An 18,688-nucleotide genomic window follows, 5' to 3' on the forward strand; every position below is an offset into this window, starting at 1 on the left:
TGAGGTTTGTGGGGGTGTCAAAACACAAGCCGACGCAAGTTTCTGAGGTTGTTTAGTATTTTAGGGGGAAATAAATATTTAAATAGGCTATGTCCAACTATTTAGTAAATGTTCAAATTAGAAATTGGTATTCATTCGCATTCTCTTTTCAATTAGACGTTACGGTCAGCATTGTAGCACTAATGGTCCACACTAAACTTGTTTTATTACCGTATCGTCTATTTATTTTCCAACCTTTTAGGATTTTTCTAAACTTTTCGACAGGGTTACATTATGTGAACAGAGATCTACGAAACAAGTCATACAACAAAAGGTTGCATGACTATCTCTATCACACTGACCTATCAGTAGGTCAGTGTTCAGTTCCGAATGTAACCAGACATGGGCGCTACAACATCACCTAACTGGACAAACTAGAGTAGGCACTGTGTCGATGAACAACAAACCAAGGGGCGGCAAAAAGACAAAGGTTTGACGATGAGAAGAAAATAACAATGAAGGCCGGAATATATTGTGTGATATATAGTGAAAAAAGAGTCTCCTCCTCTCCCCCTTCCTCCACCTAGGTCACATGGGACATCCATGATCTAAGGGAAATGGGATAGGGTTAACCTAACCTAAACACTAGCCCACTAACCCTAATACTAAACTAATGCTAATGGTTCATTAATGTACCTTTATTGTAAAGTGTAACCTGTATTTGTATCTATTTACCTAGCATTAACAGCTTGATGGTTTATTACCTCGTTTTTATTATGCTTACCATTTACATTAAGATGGTACGGCTTCCTCAATAATAGCATTATATTAAATCTGTATTAATGTTTTGATGCTTGTCTAGAATCCTGTTTCTTTGGCCTAAAGCGCCTCAGAAAACAATGATGTTGATATGTTTAGCACGGTTAGGAGACATGGGGAAAGGGACTCCCTGGAGGTTTACGGTCTCGGAGCAAACCGATTGGGTCACTCCAAACATGTAGGTACAGCTATCCCGGAGGTTTACCGTGTGCAAGGTGGCACTCCTAAGCCCATAGGCGACAAAACCACGCAGTTAGATTTCTACCAACCTACCAACTGATAACTCAAGCCAATATTTGGATTTAATCGCTGTTTGCTTTCCAAAAATGACAGTTATCATACATAGTCTGAGATAAAAAATACACAGCGAGAACGTCTAACCATCTCCATTTCCTGAGTAGGGACGCGAGGGCACACCGACACAGGTGTGAGAATGTTCGAACGCAAAGAGAGGCAAGAGAGTACCAACCAAGAGGCGGGCGTTCTATGATTAGTTTGTTGATAAAGAACTAAGAAGCATGTGTGTGAATGTTCGCTAGCAAAGATGGTCAGTCTCTTTCAATCCGGAAATCCCCTAGGCCTCAACCTGCTTCTTCTGTTGCTTCCCTGTGTTTTTTTCCACACACACACACACACACACACACACACACACACACACACACACACACACACACACACACACACACACACACACACACACACACACACACACACACACACACACACACACACACACACACACACACACACACACACACACAATAATGACAGAAAGCCTAAACTCTATATAAATGACAATAGTAAATCTAGCCTTGTTATATTTTAGAGTACTTTGCGTTGCTTTTACAGCCATGATGGAAACTCACCTAAAACGAGGACTGCATGTTCTGCTTAACTTTGAGACTAAAAAAACGATAATCTTGCGGCTAGTCAATGATGTGTCAGAGACACCTACTACGGTTACAAAAGGTGTCAAGTTTGATTTGGGAAATGGAGATGTGTTGTATATATGTATAATCAAGATACGCGCTGGGTGTGAACGTGGGTGTATGTTTTGAGTCAAACACCAGATAAATATCATAGAATGAAACGATCGGTGGATTCTAGTTCTCACATAGCTTCAATTTAACCCCTCATACACCAGCCAATAGCCGACGAATAGACAAACAACACAAAATGTATTCTGAAAATGTACCACATTTAAAACACAGCTAAATATGGTTTGGTCCATATTAGACTGTCTGAGAGGAGACGCAGAGGGACTTGATAAAGTAGAGGAGATGTGAAAACTGAAATAAAACACAACAAAACTCTTGTCTGACGGTCCTTCAAAAATAAGAAAATGGTCACAGACACTAGTCTAGACACCGTGTTGAGGTAGAAGAGGTTTCATATCATGACTCATTGATAATGTAATACGGCCGGGAAGGGGAGTACAAGGTTGGATTAACTGTGTGGTAATTTTGAATATTCAATATTAGTCATTAAACTGGTATCGGTTGGTATATTGGTTGGTGTTTATATATATATATGTGAGAAAGATCTAGTATGTGGTTTTATTAAGGTCACAGATGTTTTAAGGTTTTGCTTAACAGTAGACAATTAGCTGCAAGCGATGGTACTCATTTAAAAAGGCCAATGCTTATTTTAAATAAATTAAGTCATTGCCCATGAGCCAAAGCTTAAAGGTCAAGTCTTCTAACCTGTTAAACATTAATAATGTACGCGGAATCCAAACCAAAATACTGCGGCCAATCCTTTTTTTTTCTCATTTCAGCTTTCTTTGGGTGTTGAACAAGCTTATCAATCAAGCCATCATACAGAAGTGAAACTGGTTTGCATATTTACACTATGCTTTGAGGAACTGCAGTGGTCAGGGCCTGAACTCAGTTCTTCTCATGGCTTGAAAGAAAATATCTATAAATAAAGGATTGAATGTAGTTTTCATTCTATTGGGTTATTTGAAAGTAGGAAAGAAGGACTCGTATGCAAACCCTGTATTTACAGATGGTTGTGGTATACTCAAATACCACAACCTAGTTAAACCTCACATAGTTACAATCAGGCGGCATAAACCAAATCTATTCTGATTTCCCTCTCGTTTTAGAGAGGCAGGTCAAAGTGTGCTGTACACACCAATAGGTCAAAGGTCATACCAAGAGAATGTAGAGAATGGATTAGTGTTAATGTCTGAAATGCTTTACATCTGTATCTTTCTCCCTGGACCACAGGATGCGATTCCCCTTGAAAAACAAGACCAGAAAAATGAATTAACAGGCAAACATTCACCCAGAGACTGCTCAACATTCATACATTTGTCTGTCAAAAAGACGATAGAGCCAGATGTATTTCTTAAGTATAACGAGTAAAAATGACAGTAGAAACAGACTGCTGGTTGATTCGTGTTACATGCTTTATAAATAGTGTGCTTCTTCTTTATACGTATATAAAATGATACAATACAAAATAGTCTAGGATGTTCCTCAAACACAATGATTTTCATATTGTACAGAATCAGCAGGATGTCAGACAATTCACATTGATTACATTTCTAAAATGCGGGAAATAAATAAATATTTTTACCAATTTGTATTAGGCTTCCGGTTGAATTAAACCTGAAATCACACCAAATGGGGATTCGGCCAAAAGAGGATTTGCAACAATAATTAGTTGAACATATTGAACATAGGCATGGTTTAGAAAGGGTTTAAGAAATGTTTTTTTACTCAAATTAGTTTTTTTCTTGATTGATATGTGTTGCCCGTCAGTCAGGTGAAACAGAGATTTCATATAACTATACCATTTGCAGCCAGCAGAGAGCAGCACCACCCAATTAATAGAATCAACTGCTATTTGCAGAAGAAAAGGGGAGGAACGATTTTAGGAATCAAATCCCCTTTCGAAAAATGCCCTCGATCATGATCTTATCTTAGATTTGAAACGATTTATTCAAGTGTGTTCATTATTTATTACAAATATAAATGATATAAGGTTAGATGAAGGGCCGGTTTAAAAAAATCTTTATGCAATCCTTTACTCCTCCACGAATTTAATCCATCTGTCATTTAGGCTACATATAAATATAAAGTTGTGCTTTAGAAAAAGAAAATGTTATCATTATTTCTAAACCAATTAGTTCTGTTTTCGTGCCCTGTGAAACATTAAACCAATCATTGCAGTGTAACTTTCAAAAAAGAAATCATTTACCTCCAGCGAACCTTGTGGTCGTTCTCTTGGCCTCTGAGGAACATATAGGGAGCAGATCAAATTGAAAGAATACTTTGACTTCCCTCCCCGCTGGTCAGTCCAGACCACCCCTGAACGGACACGGTCCCAAAGAGTTGAACGAAACAGGCGTGAATCACTTGATGTGCGCTAAGGAGAAAGGCATCATTCAACACAACGTAATGTCCAACGGCAAGCCCTCTGATGGGGTGATACATTGGTGAGGCTGCTGCTCCTTGAATATCGATACAGAAATATTTAGATATAAAAAAAAATATGAAACAGTAATCAGAATTACGGTAGAACAGCAGCTTTGATAAGTCACAGGACGCTACTATCATTATTATTAACAAACACGTTTTGTTTCATGTCAAGCAAGACAAATATAATACATTTTATTTATATCCTACCTAGCAACCAAACCAATCAATTCCCAAACTCTTCAACTGAGGCAACGTCAAGTTTATAAAATCGAGAATTGGGCTCCGGAATCCCTCCATTGTTACACGTGTTTAGCTTAGTGATTGATTTAGTTATGAACAAGTTTAGAAATCAATGATAGTGCTGTGCCATTGGGAATCATTATATCATCATACAGTGCTCTGCATGGTCAGTTTGGCAGTGTTATGCAGAGACAGAGCGTCTGCATTCATAGATCCAGTCCTCGGTTGACTGATCTACTCTGTGCAGAACACACTGCCAGTGTCTCCTTCAATACCCAATCGATGCCTGATACTACTCCTGTACAAATAAAGTATTGCGAAAAGAGTAAAACAAAGAATAAACCGATTCAACCACTCGCGGCAGGATTGGCAAGTCCTTGATCAGTGCATCTGTCCTAATCATAGATATTAGTGTCAGTTAACCACTGCAGCAAGGACTACTGAAGCAGCGGAGGGGACACCTGTAGGAGGCACAGCCCCTGTGAGGACGGACGGAGAGGCAGCCAGAGCTGTTCAGCCAGTGGAGGCAGGACGGAGGCCTTGTGTTGTTTGGTGGTGTAACAGTCTATCCGGAATCTTCAGACATCTTTCTTTTTTTTTTTAAATCAACTTGTGTTTGTTTTACCAAAAATGGTCTTCACAGCATGGTCTCGTCACCATACCAAAGAGTTGTTTGTATTAAATATCACAGATTGCGATGCGTTTAAATTTTACAAATTACCCTGCTGCTAACAGGCTTTTAAAATAACACCACATCGTTAATCAAAGTCCCAGAAAGACCGGGCCTTTTTCCAACCCTTCCCATGATCCATTATTCCCATTGTCAGCAAAAAAAAATAAAAAAACACTATGGGAATCCATTGGAAAAGAGAATCTTGGTGAGCTCAGATCATCTTCATGTTGAACTTCCTTGCTCCTCCTTGACCACCGCTGGCCGCCGGCCCATCCACCTTCCTGAACGAGTATTCCACAGAGAAGTTGTTCTTGTGCTGTCCTCTCCCTCGACTCCACACGAACAGCAGTATGAAACAGAAGAGCACCACCCCCAGGAACATGATGCAGCCCATCGCCGTGGAGATGAGGATGGTCTTGAGGTCCAGGGTGAACTTCAGGAACACCCTGGTGTCGTTGAGGTTCGTGTCGTTCAGGTCTCCGGCGTAGTACGTGCGGTTGGCCATCAGGGCGGCGTCGAGGGGCAGTCCGCTCACGGTGAGCGTCGCGAAGTAGGTGTCGTTGCCCCCGGCGTTGCTGGCGATGCAGATGTAGGTCCCGCTGTCGGTCACCTGGGCGTAGCGGATCTCCAGGGTCCCGTCCGGCAGCACTGTGAGGCGGCCGGTGCTCTTTGTGGTGATGCGTCGCCGCTGCGGCGAGATCCAGAACACCGCCGGCTTGGGCTCGCCCTCCGCCTGGCACAGGAAGGACACCACCTGGCCCTCGCGCGCCGTGACCTGCTGCAGCCGGCGGTTGCGGATCTTCGGCTTCTGACAGGTGAAGTGGTCGAGGAGGGCCGAGTCGGAGAAGGCGTCGAGGGCCCGGCCCTGCACCTCCACGGGCAAGGAGCACACCGGGGCGGCCCCGTCGAACCGCAGGGTCTTCCTGCGCTGGAGGATCCAGAGCAGGCGGCAGTCGCAGGCCAGGGGGTTCCCGTCCAGACGCAGGGTCTGCAGGGTGTTGACCGACTGGAAGGCGCCCTCCTCCAGCGTCACCAGCCCGTTGGCGGACAGGTTGAGCAGGCTGATCTGCCGCAGCCCGCCCAGCGCGTACGACTGGACCGTCACCAGGTTGGCGCCCACCATGTGGAGCTCCTTGAGCCGCACCAAGTCCCGCAGAGCCCAGGACTCGAGGACGGAGATGGGGTTGTAGGAGAGGTTCAGGCTGGTGAGGTGGGCCAGGGTGCGGAGGGCCGAGGTGGGCACGGAGGTGAGGTTGGTGTGCGTGATGGACAGCCATGACAGGTTGAGGCCCTGCAGGCTGTGGGGGGAGATGTACTCCAGAAGAGGCCAGTGGTCGATCTCCAGACCCCTCAGGCCGCCCAGTTTGCGGAAGTTCTGCTCCTCCAGCGCGGAGATGCTGAGGTAGCGGAGCCGCAGGGTCACCAGGCTCCGGAGGTACGACAGCGACTGGCTGGAGATGGACGTCAGGTTGCACCTCTCGATGGTCAGCTCCCGGAGCCCCACCAGGCCGAGGAAGGCCTTGTTGGAGATGTAGACCAGGTCGTTGTCTCCCACCTCCAGCCTCCTCAGGCTCCTCAGGTCCTGGAAGGTAAAGTCCAGAAGAATGACGATCTTATTCCCGCTCAGGTCCAGCGAGGTGAGGTTGGCCAGGCGGGAGAAGGACCCCATTGGGATGAGCTTCAGCTGGTTGCCCCTCAGAGACAGCGAGCGCAGGCTCTGCAGGCCGGCGAAGGCGTTGGGCTCCAGCACGCTGATGGTGTTTCCGCTGAGGTCTAGCACCTCCAGGCGGAGGTAGGGGAGCAGGTCGCCTTGCTCCACCCAGCGCAGTCTGTTCTCGCTCAGGTCCAGCACCTTGGTGTCCGGGGAGATCCCGTCAGGCAGGGCAGAGAGACGCTTTCCCTGACAGGAGACAGACTTGAGTTTGGACGAGCACTCGCAGCGCTGGGGGCAGCCCTGACCGCGGACCGACGACACCGTCACCATCTGCAGGAGGAACCAGTGGAGCAGGAGGCCGCGTGATTGTGGTCCCAGGCACGTTGCCATGGTGCCCCCTCCGCAGCCAACAGCACCACCACTCTGTCGCTTCCTGCGCCTCTCTGGGGACGGATCACCGGGCCAGACACCTGCGATGAGAGAGAGACAGAGAGACACGACAGAGACAGAGAGAGAGACAGAGACAGAGAGAGAGAAACACGACAGAGACAGAGAAAGAAAGAGACAGAGAGAGAGAGACACGACAGAGACAGAGAGAGAGAGACACGACAGAGACAGAGAGAGAGACAGAGAAAGAAAGAGACAGAGAGAGAGAAACACGACAGAGACAGAGAGAGAGAGAAAGAAAGAGACAGAGAGAGAGACACGACAGAGAAAGGGAGGGAGACAGAGAAAGAAAGAGACAGAGAGAGAGAGACACGACGGAGACAGAGAGAGAGACAGAGAAAGAGAAACAGAGAGAAAGAGACAGACAGACAGAGAGGGAGAAAAGATTTGGGATGGCATGTAAGAATAATTGAGAAAAAACGAATGGAGAAGGGTATAAAGTGTGTCTGCGTGTGTGCGTGCATGACTGTAAGCGGGCTGATACTGAGAAGGAGTGAACGAAGTTAAAGCAACTCAATTCCAATTCAGCAGCTGCGATCAAGCAATCCTAAATGAGTGGAATTTAAATTACAGACTGATTACCCCAGCCCACAAGTGTAATCAAACCCAGAGCCATTCTGAAGGACTGGATCTGCATTCATTCACTGACTTCAACTTCAACTTCCAGGAATGTAACACCTCTCTTGAATCATTATAATAGTATCTTTGTTCCTTTACTATACCGCACTAGCAACCTTTTACAAACACATTGTAAGAGCCTTGTGAAACCTTACTCGGTAAGGGTTATTAAATGTGTGTCTGGCATGCCGCCATTTTCTGTTAACAAATGTTTTCAAAATAGTTTCTCAGAATTCTTTTGCTACAAAAACGAGACAACAGAGAAGCATGGCAATCCTACACCGGAATGCCTTCGGGGCAGACAGTCACGTCGGGAACCAAACAAACACACAGTAGACTACGTACTTGAAGTCAACAAGGCAGATACAGCACATCTAATGGAAAAAATAAGCACACCCACCATAACAGACGGAAAATTCCAATACATCTGGTGCGACGTGAAATGCGAGTCTCTATAGGACAGGTTGACAGCTCATTTTGCATAGGTAGTCGCAGGCAAGGTCACTGGCTATGGCGACACGCTCCGACCCACTGCATCACAATAAGCCCCTCCGTCAGACCGTGAGGCATGGGGCCATAAGAGGGCCCGCGTACGGGTTTCGTATGACAAACACATGTGCTGGCTTATAACACGCCAGACCACACCCGTGCACACGCATACACACACAAGAATACACACGCATACACACACACACAAGACACACCCACCCGTATGTACACAAAGACACACTCGCATCAATAAGTGATACGCGACGCCGATGACTGATAATACATGTTCAGCAGATCCCTAGGGCCTTATAGGAGCGTGTGTTCAATGGCATTGTGGTGACTGAACAGATGGTTGAGTTAAAATGTATTATGTATGTATCACTGCCATCGCTTTACACGCGAGGTATCGACTCACTTAGTAGGTCAATCCACTTGCCACGCGGTAAAAATGACCAACTGGACACAAAACCAATTCATCCATTTTTTCTATGAAACGGAACAAGCAAAGCTTTTCCTTAAAAAGGCTTAGAATACCAGACAGAAAGAGAGAGAGACAGAGCGAGAGAGACAGAACGAGAGAGAAAGAGAGAGACAGACAGAGAGAGCGAGCGAGCGAGCGAGCGACAACATAACAACCATTAAACCACAAGACAGGATTGGATAGGAGCCATACAGCAGTTACAGGGAAGTGGAGACTGTGTGTGTGTGTGTGTGTGTGTGTGTGTGTGTGTGTGTGTGTGTGTGTGTGTGTGTGTGTGTGTGTGTGTGTGTGTGTGTGTGTGTGTGTGTGTGTGTGTGTGTGTGTGTGTGTGTGTGTGTGTGTGTGTGTGTGTGTGTTGGGGGGAGGGTTGGTTGAGCCTGTCAGACGCTCACACCTGCTTCTGGTTCAGATGACTTCATCAACTCCCGTCCGCGTCCCCCACACACCGCCGCTTTGGTTCACAGCCCGGTTCCCTTTCTCGCTTAAGCATAATTCAATTTGTCAGCAGAGTAATTTGACTTGCTGACGATTTGCCCATGTAAGGTTAGCTTGGACTCGAAGGCATGTTCTCATAAGCAGTGAGGTACAACAACACGGCCGTCTGTATTATAAATACACTGGTGGACACTTCAGCGGAGACCTGTTGCTCTCGCCCTTCTCCTTGACCTTTCACAAGCATTTTTCTACCACCGTGATTAATTGAACCCTTGGGAACCAGGACAGATGGTATCCAGGCACCAAGGAAAGGGAGACTTGCCATTAATTACAAAAAAACTGCAAATGATGCGCTTTTAACGCTGGAATGTTTGGTATACCTGGAGCATGATACATGGCCTTCGCACATTAACACATGCGCTCCGATAGTCATCGATCCATTTGATCTATTGATCGAAACGGAGTCCTTCATTAAAGAGCATCTAGAGGCCTATTTATTCGCTCATCAAATATTAAAAACAGAAAAACATTGGGGCCCAAAACCCATGTCTAGAATGCAAATCGCTATGACGATAAGAAGATGATGCGAGGATTTGATCCAAGCCACACGCGGCCTGGCCCACCAGCGCTAAGCGGCGTGCTACAGCCTCCACAACACCCGCCCGAGACACTCACCTGCTACAGCACAAGTTCAACATGACATCTCTGTAAATAGCACGGGGAGGGGCGGGGAGAAAAAAAACCACAACAATATTTCAGCTTAGCAACCGTACCCTCCCCTGTTTGACCCCCTCCTCCCCCCCAAACCACACCCCACTCCTCTCCAGTTTCTCAGCGGTCACATGTCACTCCTCTGGGCCCCCCATATCTGGTGGCCATCCCTCAATCAGGTGCCCCTCCCTTGCCCCTGTAGGCCAGCCGCACGGGGCCTCACACTGCAAACGCTGGTGCACAGTAGCCGGAAACATAATGTATATATGCCTTATATCTACGTGCAGGTGTTGGAGGGGCCCCTCACAGAACTCGAGCCGGGGGGGGGGGGGAGATGAATATCAGTTGATGGTTCAGTTGCTGTAATACACTAGAGCTACACTGATCCACAGTTTACACTAAGTGAGGATTTGGATACCAGCTTATGCCAGCCTCTCTGTGTGTGTGTGTGTGTGCGCGTGCGTGCGTGCGTGCGTGCGTGCGTGCGTGCGTGCGTGCGAGAGTGTGTGCATGCGTGTGTGTATGCGTGCGTGTGGGCGTATGTGTCTGTGGATGTGTGTGTGTGTGCGCGTGTGAGAGTGTGGAATTTGTTTTATTTTAAGTACAGCAGGTGTTCTTGTCTTAAGAAGCGCTTGTCGCCTCAGGATTCTTCAGGTGAATTATGGTCTCATAGATTGTTAAACATAATTGATTGTTTCGGAGGAGCATAATTTATTGCCACCACGATGGAAACTATTAGTTGGAGGGCATAATTGGGGAAATCGCTCAGAGAACAGACAAGAAAACTCAGACATACCATAATATTTACCATCTACTTCCTCAATTATTAATTTAATTAATTGAAAATAAATTATGATTTATTATTTGTTTAGCCCCAAATCCTGTTTACTTAGAATATTATCTTTTTTTTACAGTCGCAAAGCATCCTCTCCCTACTGGTCATGTAAATGAGATGTAATTACTGATTGTTTCCTGGGGGAATTAGCATATTCAAATGGTCAAATCTTTGATTCGTTAATTGAAATCCCCTCGTCCAATCCCAGAGCAGGAGTCGTTCACCTGTGTGGTCGCCTCCCTGCTGGGGGCGACTGCACCTCAGACCGGGGACGTAATGAGCGGGGTGTTGGGGGAGTAATGTCAGCGTCGTGGGCGGCCCCCCCGTCGTGGGTGGACCCCGGTGACGCGGAGTGGATGTGCCTTTGGACCGCAACCCAATTACCCTTCAGAGACACTGCAGGTAACCACGCAGAGACGAGCCTGAGTGCGTGGGATGGGGAGAGAGAGAGAGAGAGAGAGAGAGACAGAGAGAGACAGAGAGAGACAGAGAGAGACAGAGAGAGACAGAGACAGAGACAGAGACAGAGAGACAGAGAGACAGAGAGACAGAGAGAGAGAGAGAGAGAGAGAGAGAGAGGGAGGGAGGGATGGTAAAGAGATCTGGAGAGAGAGAGGGGCTTAGAGACAGACGGACAGAGAGAAGAGAGAGAGAGAGAGAGACACCAAAAGAGTGAGTGAGTGAGAGACTGAGTGAGAGACTGAGTGAGAGACTGAGTGAGTGAGTGAGTGAGTGAGTGAGTGAGTGAGTGAGTGAGTGAGTGAGTGAGTGAGGTAGGATGGATGAGAAAGAAAGACAAAAGACCGGAGACAGACAGAGAGATACCTAGAGAGTGAGGGAGAGGATACAGAGAGTCTTTCTCTCCCTCACAAACAGAAGGTGTGAGAAAGAGAGGAGCTGAGTGCAGGTTATCCAGCAGTAGAGCCGGATTTAGCCCATGGAGTGGGCAGGGGAGCGCAACAGGGGTACGGAGGTCCTGATGAAAGTGTGCATGATGATTCTGCCTCCCTTTTCCCTCTCATCCAACCCAATCCCCACCCTCCCTCCCTCCCTCACCCTCCCCACCCACCCCACACACAGGGCGATATAATGATCTCCCGACCACACCAGAGCTGCTCCTCTCTCATCTTTGATTTGGTTTCGGAGCGCTGAGCTATCAAAGGGGGAGTGGGAGCCAGCTAATTGGGCTAATGGTTTGATTATGCCGGGGCTGTCCCCGGTCCCGACGATGCAAAGCGAAGTCTCCCCGAGACTCCCTCTCGCTGAACCAGGGAGGCATTAGACCGGGCGCAGACAGCAGGGCGCTGCCTGCCAACGCCTGCACACATCCATCACATTACTCATGCACACACACGGGCCTAATATATGCACACAAAGGCACTGTGGCGTGCCGAGAGGACTCCGTCTGCCCGTGTATGGCAGAGGGAGCCAGGGAGAGGTATACAAGACAGTAAATAGACAGTGTGTGTGTGCGCCTTGGCAGTGTGTGTGCGCGCTAGGGTGTGTGTTCGCAGGCATTTTGTTTTCTCTTTATCTTCTGTAAATGCCTTTGAAATGCATTCTATTCATCTTGATCTTTCCTTAATGAGTTTTGTGACTCTCTCTCACTAGTCTGTGTATGTGTGTCTCTGTGTCTGTGTGTGTGTGTATGTGTCTATGTGTGTGTGTGTGTGTCTCTCTCTCGGTGTGTGTGTGTGCGTCTGTGAGTGTGTCTTTCTGACCGTCTGTGTGTGTGTCTCTGTGTGTGTCTGTGTGCGTGTGTCTCTGTGTTAGTGTTCCTGACATTGTGTCTGTGTGTTCATGTGTGTTTGTCTCTGTGCGTGTGTCTGTCTCCGTGCGTGTGTCTGTGTCTGCATGCGTGTGCGTGCGTGCGTTTATGCCCGGAAAGAAACTCTCTCCACAAACACACATGTATTTCAGGAAGGTCAAGCAGCAGGCAGATTGAGATCCATCAACTATGGAAGGACCCGGTCACATGACGCGGTCACATGACACGCTGCAGGACTTAGGGCCTAGGAACCCGCCAGTCTATCATGAGTAAAGAAGAGGGGCCGACGCGCCAGAGAGAGTGAGGGGGTGTGAAGTGAGCAACGAAAGGCCAACACGTGACAGCGGGAGAAGAGCACCCAGCCGGGTGCACTCTCCTCACAGGGACATTCAAACCCTCATGGGCTCCCAGTGACCCCCCCCCCCCCACCACACACACACACACACACACAATGACACACACAAACACACACACTATTATGTATCCACTGAGAGAGAGAGAGAGAGAGGGGAAGAAAGAGAGGAGAGAAATAGAGAGAGAAAGAGAGGAGGAGAGAGATGAGATGAGGAGAGAAAGAGAGAGATAGGTTGAGGGGAAGAAAGGACAGAAGGAGTGAGAGAAGAAACTGAGTAGATAAGAGACCGAAATAAAGGGAGAGGGGGATGAAGAGAAACAGAGAACATCAGAGGGCAACAGACTGAGGAAGGAAGCGACCCTGAAAAGAAAGTATACAAAGAGGTGGGGTTAAAGAAAGATGAAGTGAAAGACCCGTCCCCCCAGCTGGTTCTCAGGTGTTTGGATCGCCTCTAAAGGCAGTCCCTCAGCGTCCCTCCCGGACAAGGACGACCAGTCAGCAAATGGAGGACGGCAGGCTTTGGGGCTTTGACTGTGAGCTTGCACACGTGTGCGTGCGCGTGCGTGTGCATGTGTGCGTGCCGTGGACAAAGCGGTGACAAGTAAGGTCAGTTCAGGATGGACGAGGGACAGATTGCCTGAAAACAGACTACTTATTTAGTGCGGCTATTTCTTTGAGCCGATCCTACACGTTCCACCATGTGTCACAGTGTGCACAATTTGCGTGCGTGTGTGCGTGAGAGTGAGGGGGCAGGGTTCCTAAATGGCCCCACTGAGAGACCCTTAACGACTTAACGACGTGCTCATCGCTAAACAGTGAGACTAAAGTAGTTTGACTAAAGGTTGTGCGTCCTCTGTGTATGCCTCCAACGCGTGTGCGTCTGTGTGTGTGTCCATGTCCGCTGTGTGTGTGTGTGTGTGTGTGTCTGTGTGCAGTGCATGTTTAACGAGCGGGAGAGAACCAGCGACCGCCAACTGCACGTGGAAAGTCGTCAATAAATAATTGACCACTACTCCGCTTAGCGCAGTTGACCCACTGACACGGAAGGGGCGGAGCCTGGACCTGGATCACAACAACAACAACAACAGCAACAACAACAACAGGAACCCATCGGCGGCCCTAATTGAAATTGAAGGAGGAGGGGGAAATGAAAGAGAGACAGCGTCGATAACAGCGCCTCCATTGATTCCTGTACTGATCGATAGTAACTACCGAGGCGGGATATCCATCCGAAGAGCGTCTCAAGAAGACAGAGAGAGGAAACGCTTTTCCCACATCTTCAGATGCATCTAAGAGCAGCACCGTGCTCGAGCGATCGCAGGAAGCTCCAACGAATGAACCCTGCTCAACGACAGCAGGCTTACGGTACCTACGGCTGAAGCGACGCAGCTTCGGGTGGAGCAGAGGTCCTCCAGACTCACTGACAGAAACACCATCAACCTCCGCCCAAGGGACGGCCGTTTGAATAAACAGGCAACCGAACAATCAGTAAGATTCCCTGAACTCTCCAAGGAGACAGCAGCCTGTCACTGTAATTTACCGTGGCAATTACAGTGACACACGCACACACACACACGCACACACATCGATGTTTATAGAACTCCCCCCACCAGAGAGTTATTGCATCACCCAGCAAGCTCGTTAGCGGCCCACTGTAACGGTGATTCATGCCATTAGACGGCCGGTGAGTCAACGTCCAGAACCCCGTGAAGGGACTGCGCATTAGAAGGTCAGATTGCCCTGATAATGAATTAAAGGGGAAGAGAGAAATAATCAGGATTTCCAGGTCTAAACCTGACGGAGGGGGTGTGATTGTGTGAATCCGATCGAGGCAGAGGCGAGATAAAAACCGCTGAATCGGATGACACTCGTGTCCAGGAATTAAAGAGCAGAAGAGAAGGTACAGCGAGAATTGGACACATGAGATTTAATTCATTTCCTTCCAACATGATGGCTAGACTCATGGGATTGGATCAAATATAGCAGTTCAAATACCAGACTGAGTCACACCAGACGACTAATCATATTCTGAACACTCTAATCTGAATTAACAACGGCTTTATTTCTTTGTCAGGATTAATTTGATGTATTCCAAGATGATGAAAACGATGAAACGCACGAACACCGGCCACGCCAGCTGGGAAGGAGCATCTTGAAAGCGTTCATTTGCATCTGCTGATGAGGGAGCGAAGGCTTCTCCCTGGATCCCGCCACAGAGCCAAACCAGCACTGGGCCAGCCCACCACTGGGCCAGCCCACGACTGGGCCAACCCAGCATCAATCCGTCTCCTCCTCTTCTCCTCCGTCTCGTCTGTCTACGCTGCCCGCAGCCAGCCAGCCAGCTGGGGCTGGTCTTAAATAGGTCAACCAAGGCATGCGGGCATTGGAGGCCGCCCGTCGTTTAGATGTATGTTCTGGCTTGAAGCCCCCCCTACGCCGTCTCCCTCCATGCCTCGACTCCCCCCTACCCTCCCTTCGTGCCTCGACCCTACTGTCTCTCTCCCCCCCTACGCTGTCTCCCTCCATGCCTCGACTCCCCCCTACCCTCCCTTCGTGCCTCTCCCCTACTGTCTCTCCCCCCCCTACGCTGTCTCCCTCCATGCCTCGACTCCCCCCTACCCTCCCTTCGTGCCTCTCCCCTACTGTCTCTCTCCCCCCCCTACGCTGTCTCCCTCCATGCCTCGACTCCCCCCTACCCTCCCTTCGTGCCTCTCCCCAACTGTCCCCCCCCCCCCCCGATGCTGTCTCCCTCCATGCCTCGACTCCCCCCTACCCTCCCTGCGTGCCTCTCCCCTACTGTCTCCCCCCCCCCCGATGCTGTCTCCCTCCATGTGGCTCCAGCTCCTCCACATGTGCAGCAGGCCGGAGATAAAGGGTAAGCAGGGAGGATGGCGCGTGCAAAAAATGATGGACCGCTTTGCCTCAGAACACGACGCTTTCATGTCTTCACTTTAAGCGGGACAGAATTTTATGCTGATGTCGAAAGAATGATTGAAACGTATATTCCTTTTAGAACACGTTCAGCGTTCTTCATAACGTGTGAGAGCTCAGCTACCAAAGCTTAGCCCAAAGAGGGATTTTTTTCGGTTGGGGATAATGGATGTTTCCTGGAAGAGCTGGATCCTTTGACCCACCGTTTGTCAGACAGTGACCCACAGGTGGGTGACTCTCTGTGGGCTGGTGAGCCGTGATGGCCTCAGAGTGCCGGACACAACGGGCAGTGGGCATGACACAACACACTGTCTACTTCCATTAGGACTCAAGTGGACCAGCAGAGACGCTGTGAAACCTTCCAGTCAGCTCGATGGCTCACTTCAACAATTCATCACATACACTAAATGAAAGAAAGAAATGTGACAGTATCAAATACATCTTCCAACAGAGATATCTCTTTGAGGGTTCATTTAGCCCCTTATTCATTTGTAATACTGAAAGGGAATATTAGATCCTAGGTTGTTGGAAATCCTTGTGCCCCTTCTGTTATCTCTGTTGATTAAATCACTCGAAAAATCAAACCCCACACATTAACGAGAGCCTGGACTTTATCGTTAATGTCCACCCTGGAAGGGCAGATCCCCCATAAAACCCAAATCCCCCAATTAAAAGTGGAATCCTTTGCACCACCATCTTGTGCGTTTTATAAGCTCAGCGAAACGCTCGGGGGCACGGATACATCTCCCACACACGGGAGGCGTGTGTACGTGCGCGCGTGCGTGCGTGTGTGCCTGCGCGCGTGTGTGTGGGCGGGGGGAGAGATCTCTCTTGGCAGTTCCGTACTGCTTGGCTGGCCTTTCTGCCCTGTCACCAGCCATCATTTCAGCCTGGGTATTTGCGATGCCTGCTGGCCACTCTCCTGCCCACTTCATTCACATTAGCATACTCAGGGGGCTGAGGCCGGGACGCGCCTTCATCTTGGAACCATTTCCACTACATAATCTGATGATACACACAAACACACAGAACCACGCACACAGGGGAACACTCAAATTCAGTCAAAATGTACATCGCTATCCTCAAAAAAGGACAGGACGGGCACACGCGCGCGCACGCACGCACGCACGCACACGCACGCACAGGATGACGCAGCACAGTAACTCTCTCGGTGCGGCAACCCCCTGGAGTGGAGATCAATCAATGCCTTGCTCAAGGACAGAGATCAGGGGCTGCTGTAGATTCACCATCAATTACAACCCAGTCTCCAGGTCCTTGCCTCAATACACTGTTCCTGTCACAGTCCCCGAGTGTGTGCTTAGAAAGACGTAACCCTCGGCAGCCTAAACGTGTTAGACTTCATAACGCATAATATGTTGCTGTATACTTTATGGCTGACAATGATTGGTTGAGGCAGGACATACAGCCTCCAATAAGAACCAGCCAGAAAGGCTTCGGCCGATGGAGTCGAGCTAAGCACGAAATGGTTCCGAAAGGTACCTGAGTAACTTTGTTGTCATGTGGGTGGATGAACTATTCCTGGCGTCTTCTTGCTCCACACAGTCACAGGATATCTACGAAAATGTGTTCGGATCTTTAACCTTTTGCGCCCGAACGTAAGAGACGAGGGAAAACTGGGAACCTGATGAATCATGGACGAGAGAAGAAAATAACTTGTTTTCAATACACGGTCCAAAGGGTTTTTGTAGAGCAGCATTACTTTTCTCCGTCTCATGTTTGCCCTTATTGGTCTCCGAGGATAGGCACACGAGAGGACCCCGTTACAAGCCCACTTCACTCAGACCCGGTCTGATCCTTCCCAGAGCCTGGGGCGATCCATGTCCTTCTCCGTGGCTTCATTAAAGACATCCTCTTCCTATACGGCTTCCATTCATCAGTTCTGTTAGGTAACCCGCCGCATACCAACGAGTCACCTGCAGTCAGCAACGCCCGCACTTAAAACAGGAGACCTCTCTGCGCTAAAGAGAAGACTAAAAGCAAGAGTGGGCCGGGGTCAGAACACAAACCTAATGCCCCCAACATCCCAGCGTAGAGAGAGAGCAGAGAGGGGGCGCGAGACACCGGAGCCACGGACAATGCGGTTTCGGGGGCATATCCAAAGAGATTCATTTCTTAAACATTTCATATCATGGGGGCCAGGGGGCTCGAGTTTCAGGAGGCAATCTAACGCGGACCCCGGGATCCCGTGGGAGGGAAGGCAGGCGAGCGAGACGAGTCGGCCGAGGGCGGTGGGGGGGGGGGTGGTGGTGGGGGGGGCGCCGGGCGACGAGTGTTGAATAGAAAGTAAGTCCCCAGGTCCGGCCGCCGCCGCCGCCGCCGCTCCTGCGCCGGATTCACGCCCATTCATAATTCATAAGTCGACAGCCGCGCCGTGGAGAAAGTTCTGCCCGTGTAATCAACCCCTTGAACAGACGTCGCCCCGCGAGGCACGGCTCCCCCATCTACCGCCTGACCCGTGAACGCTCCCCCCGGAGAGAGAGCTCGGTGGTATTAGCGTCGGGGAGTAAAGGACGATGTGCAAGTAGTAGTAGGAGTCGCGGGAGATGATAAGAGACAAGCCGGTGTGGGATTGGTCGAGTCAGGCGCTGTACAACGTGTGCTCTCTGGGCTCTCTCCGCGGAGACCTCCGAAGAGATGGCGCAGGCGTGGTTAGGCCGTGCGCCGCTAAAGCACGCTAACGTGGGTTTGTTTAGCTGAAGGCGCTCATTAGCATCGCTGCCATGTTTCCGCTCACTAAAGGAGATGCCTCAAGCCAACCTGAAGAGCAACCGGGAGAAAATCCACACTGAAGCACCTCTTTAGAT

General features: G+C 49.0%; 1 protein-coding gene across 1 annotated transcript in view; it reads right to left on the reverse strand.

Moving 5' to 3' along the window:
* Positions 1 to 2,837: 2,837 nt before the first annotated feature.
* lingo3a (leucine rich repeat and Ig domain containing 3a) overlaps positions 2,838 to 18,688 on the reverse strand; it is a 28,007-nt gene continuing 12,156 nt past the window's right edge. Inside the window, exon 2 of the mRNA XM_056604690.1 lies at positions 2,838 to 7,263. Coding sequence (XP_056460665.1) covers positions 5,351 to 7,183 — 1,833 coding nt within the window. The 5' untranslated portion in view covers positions 7,184 to 7,263 and the 3' untranslated portion in view covers positions 2,838 to 5,350. The remainder of the gene's footprint in view (positions 7,264 to 18,688) is intronic.

This window comes from Gadus chalcogrammus, chromosome 12, assembly GCF_026213295.1.
Source record: "Gadus chalcogrammus isolate NIFS_2021 chromosome 12, NIFS_Gcha_1.0, whole genome shotgun sequence".
Lineage (NCBI taxonomy): Eukaryota > Metazoa > Chordata > Actinopteri > Gadiformes > Gadidae > Gadus > Gadus chalcogrammus.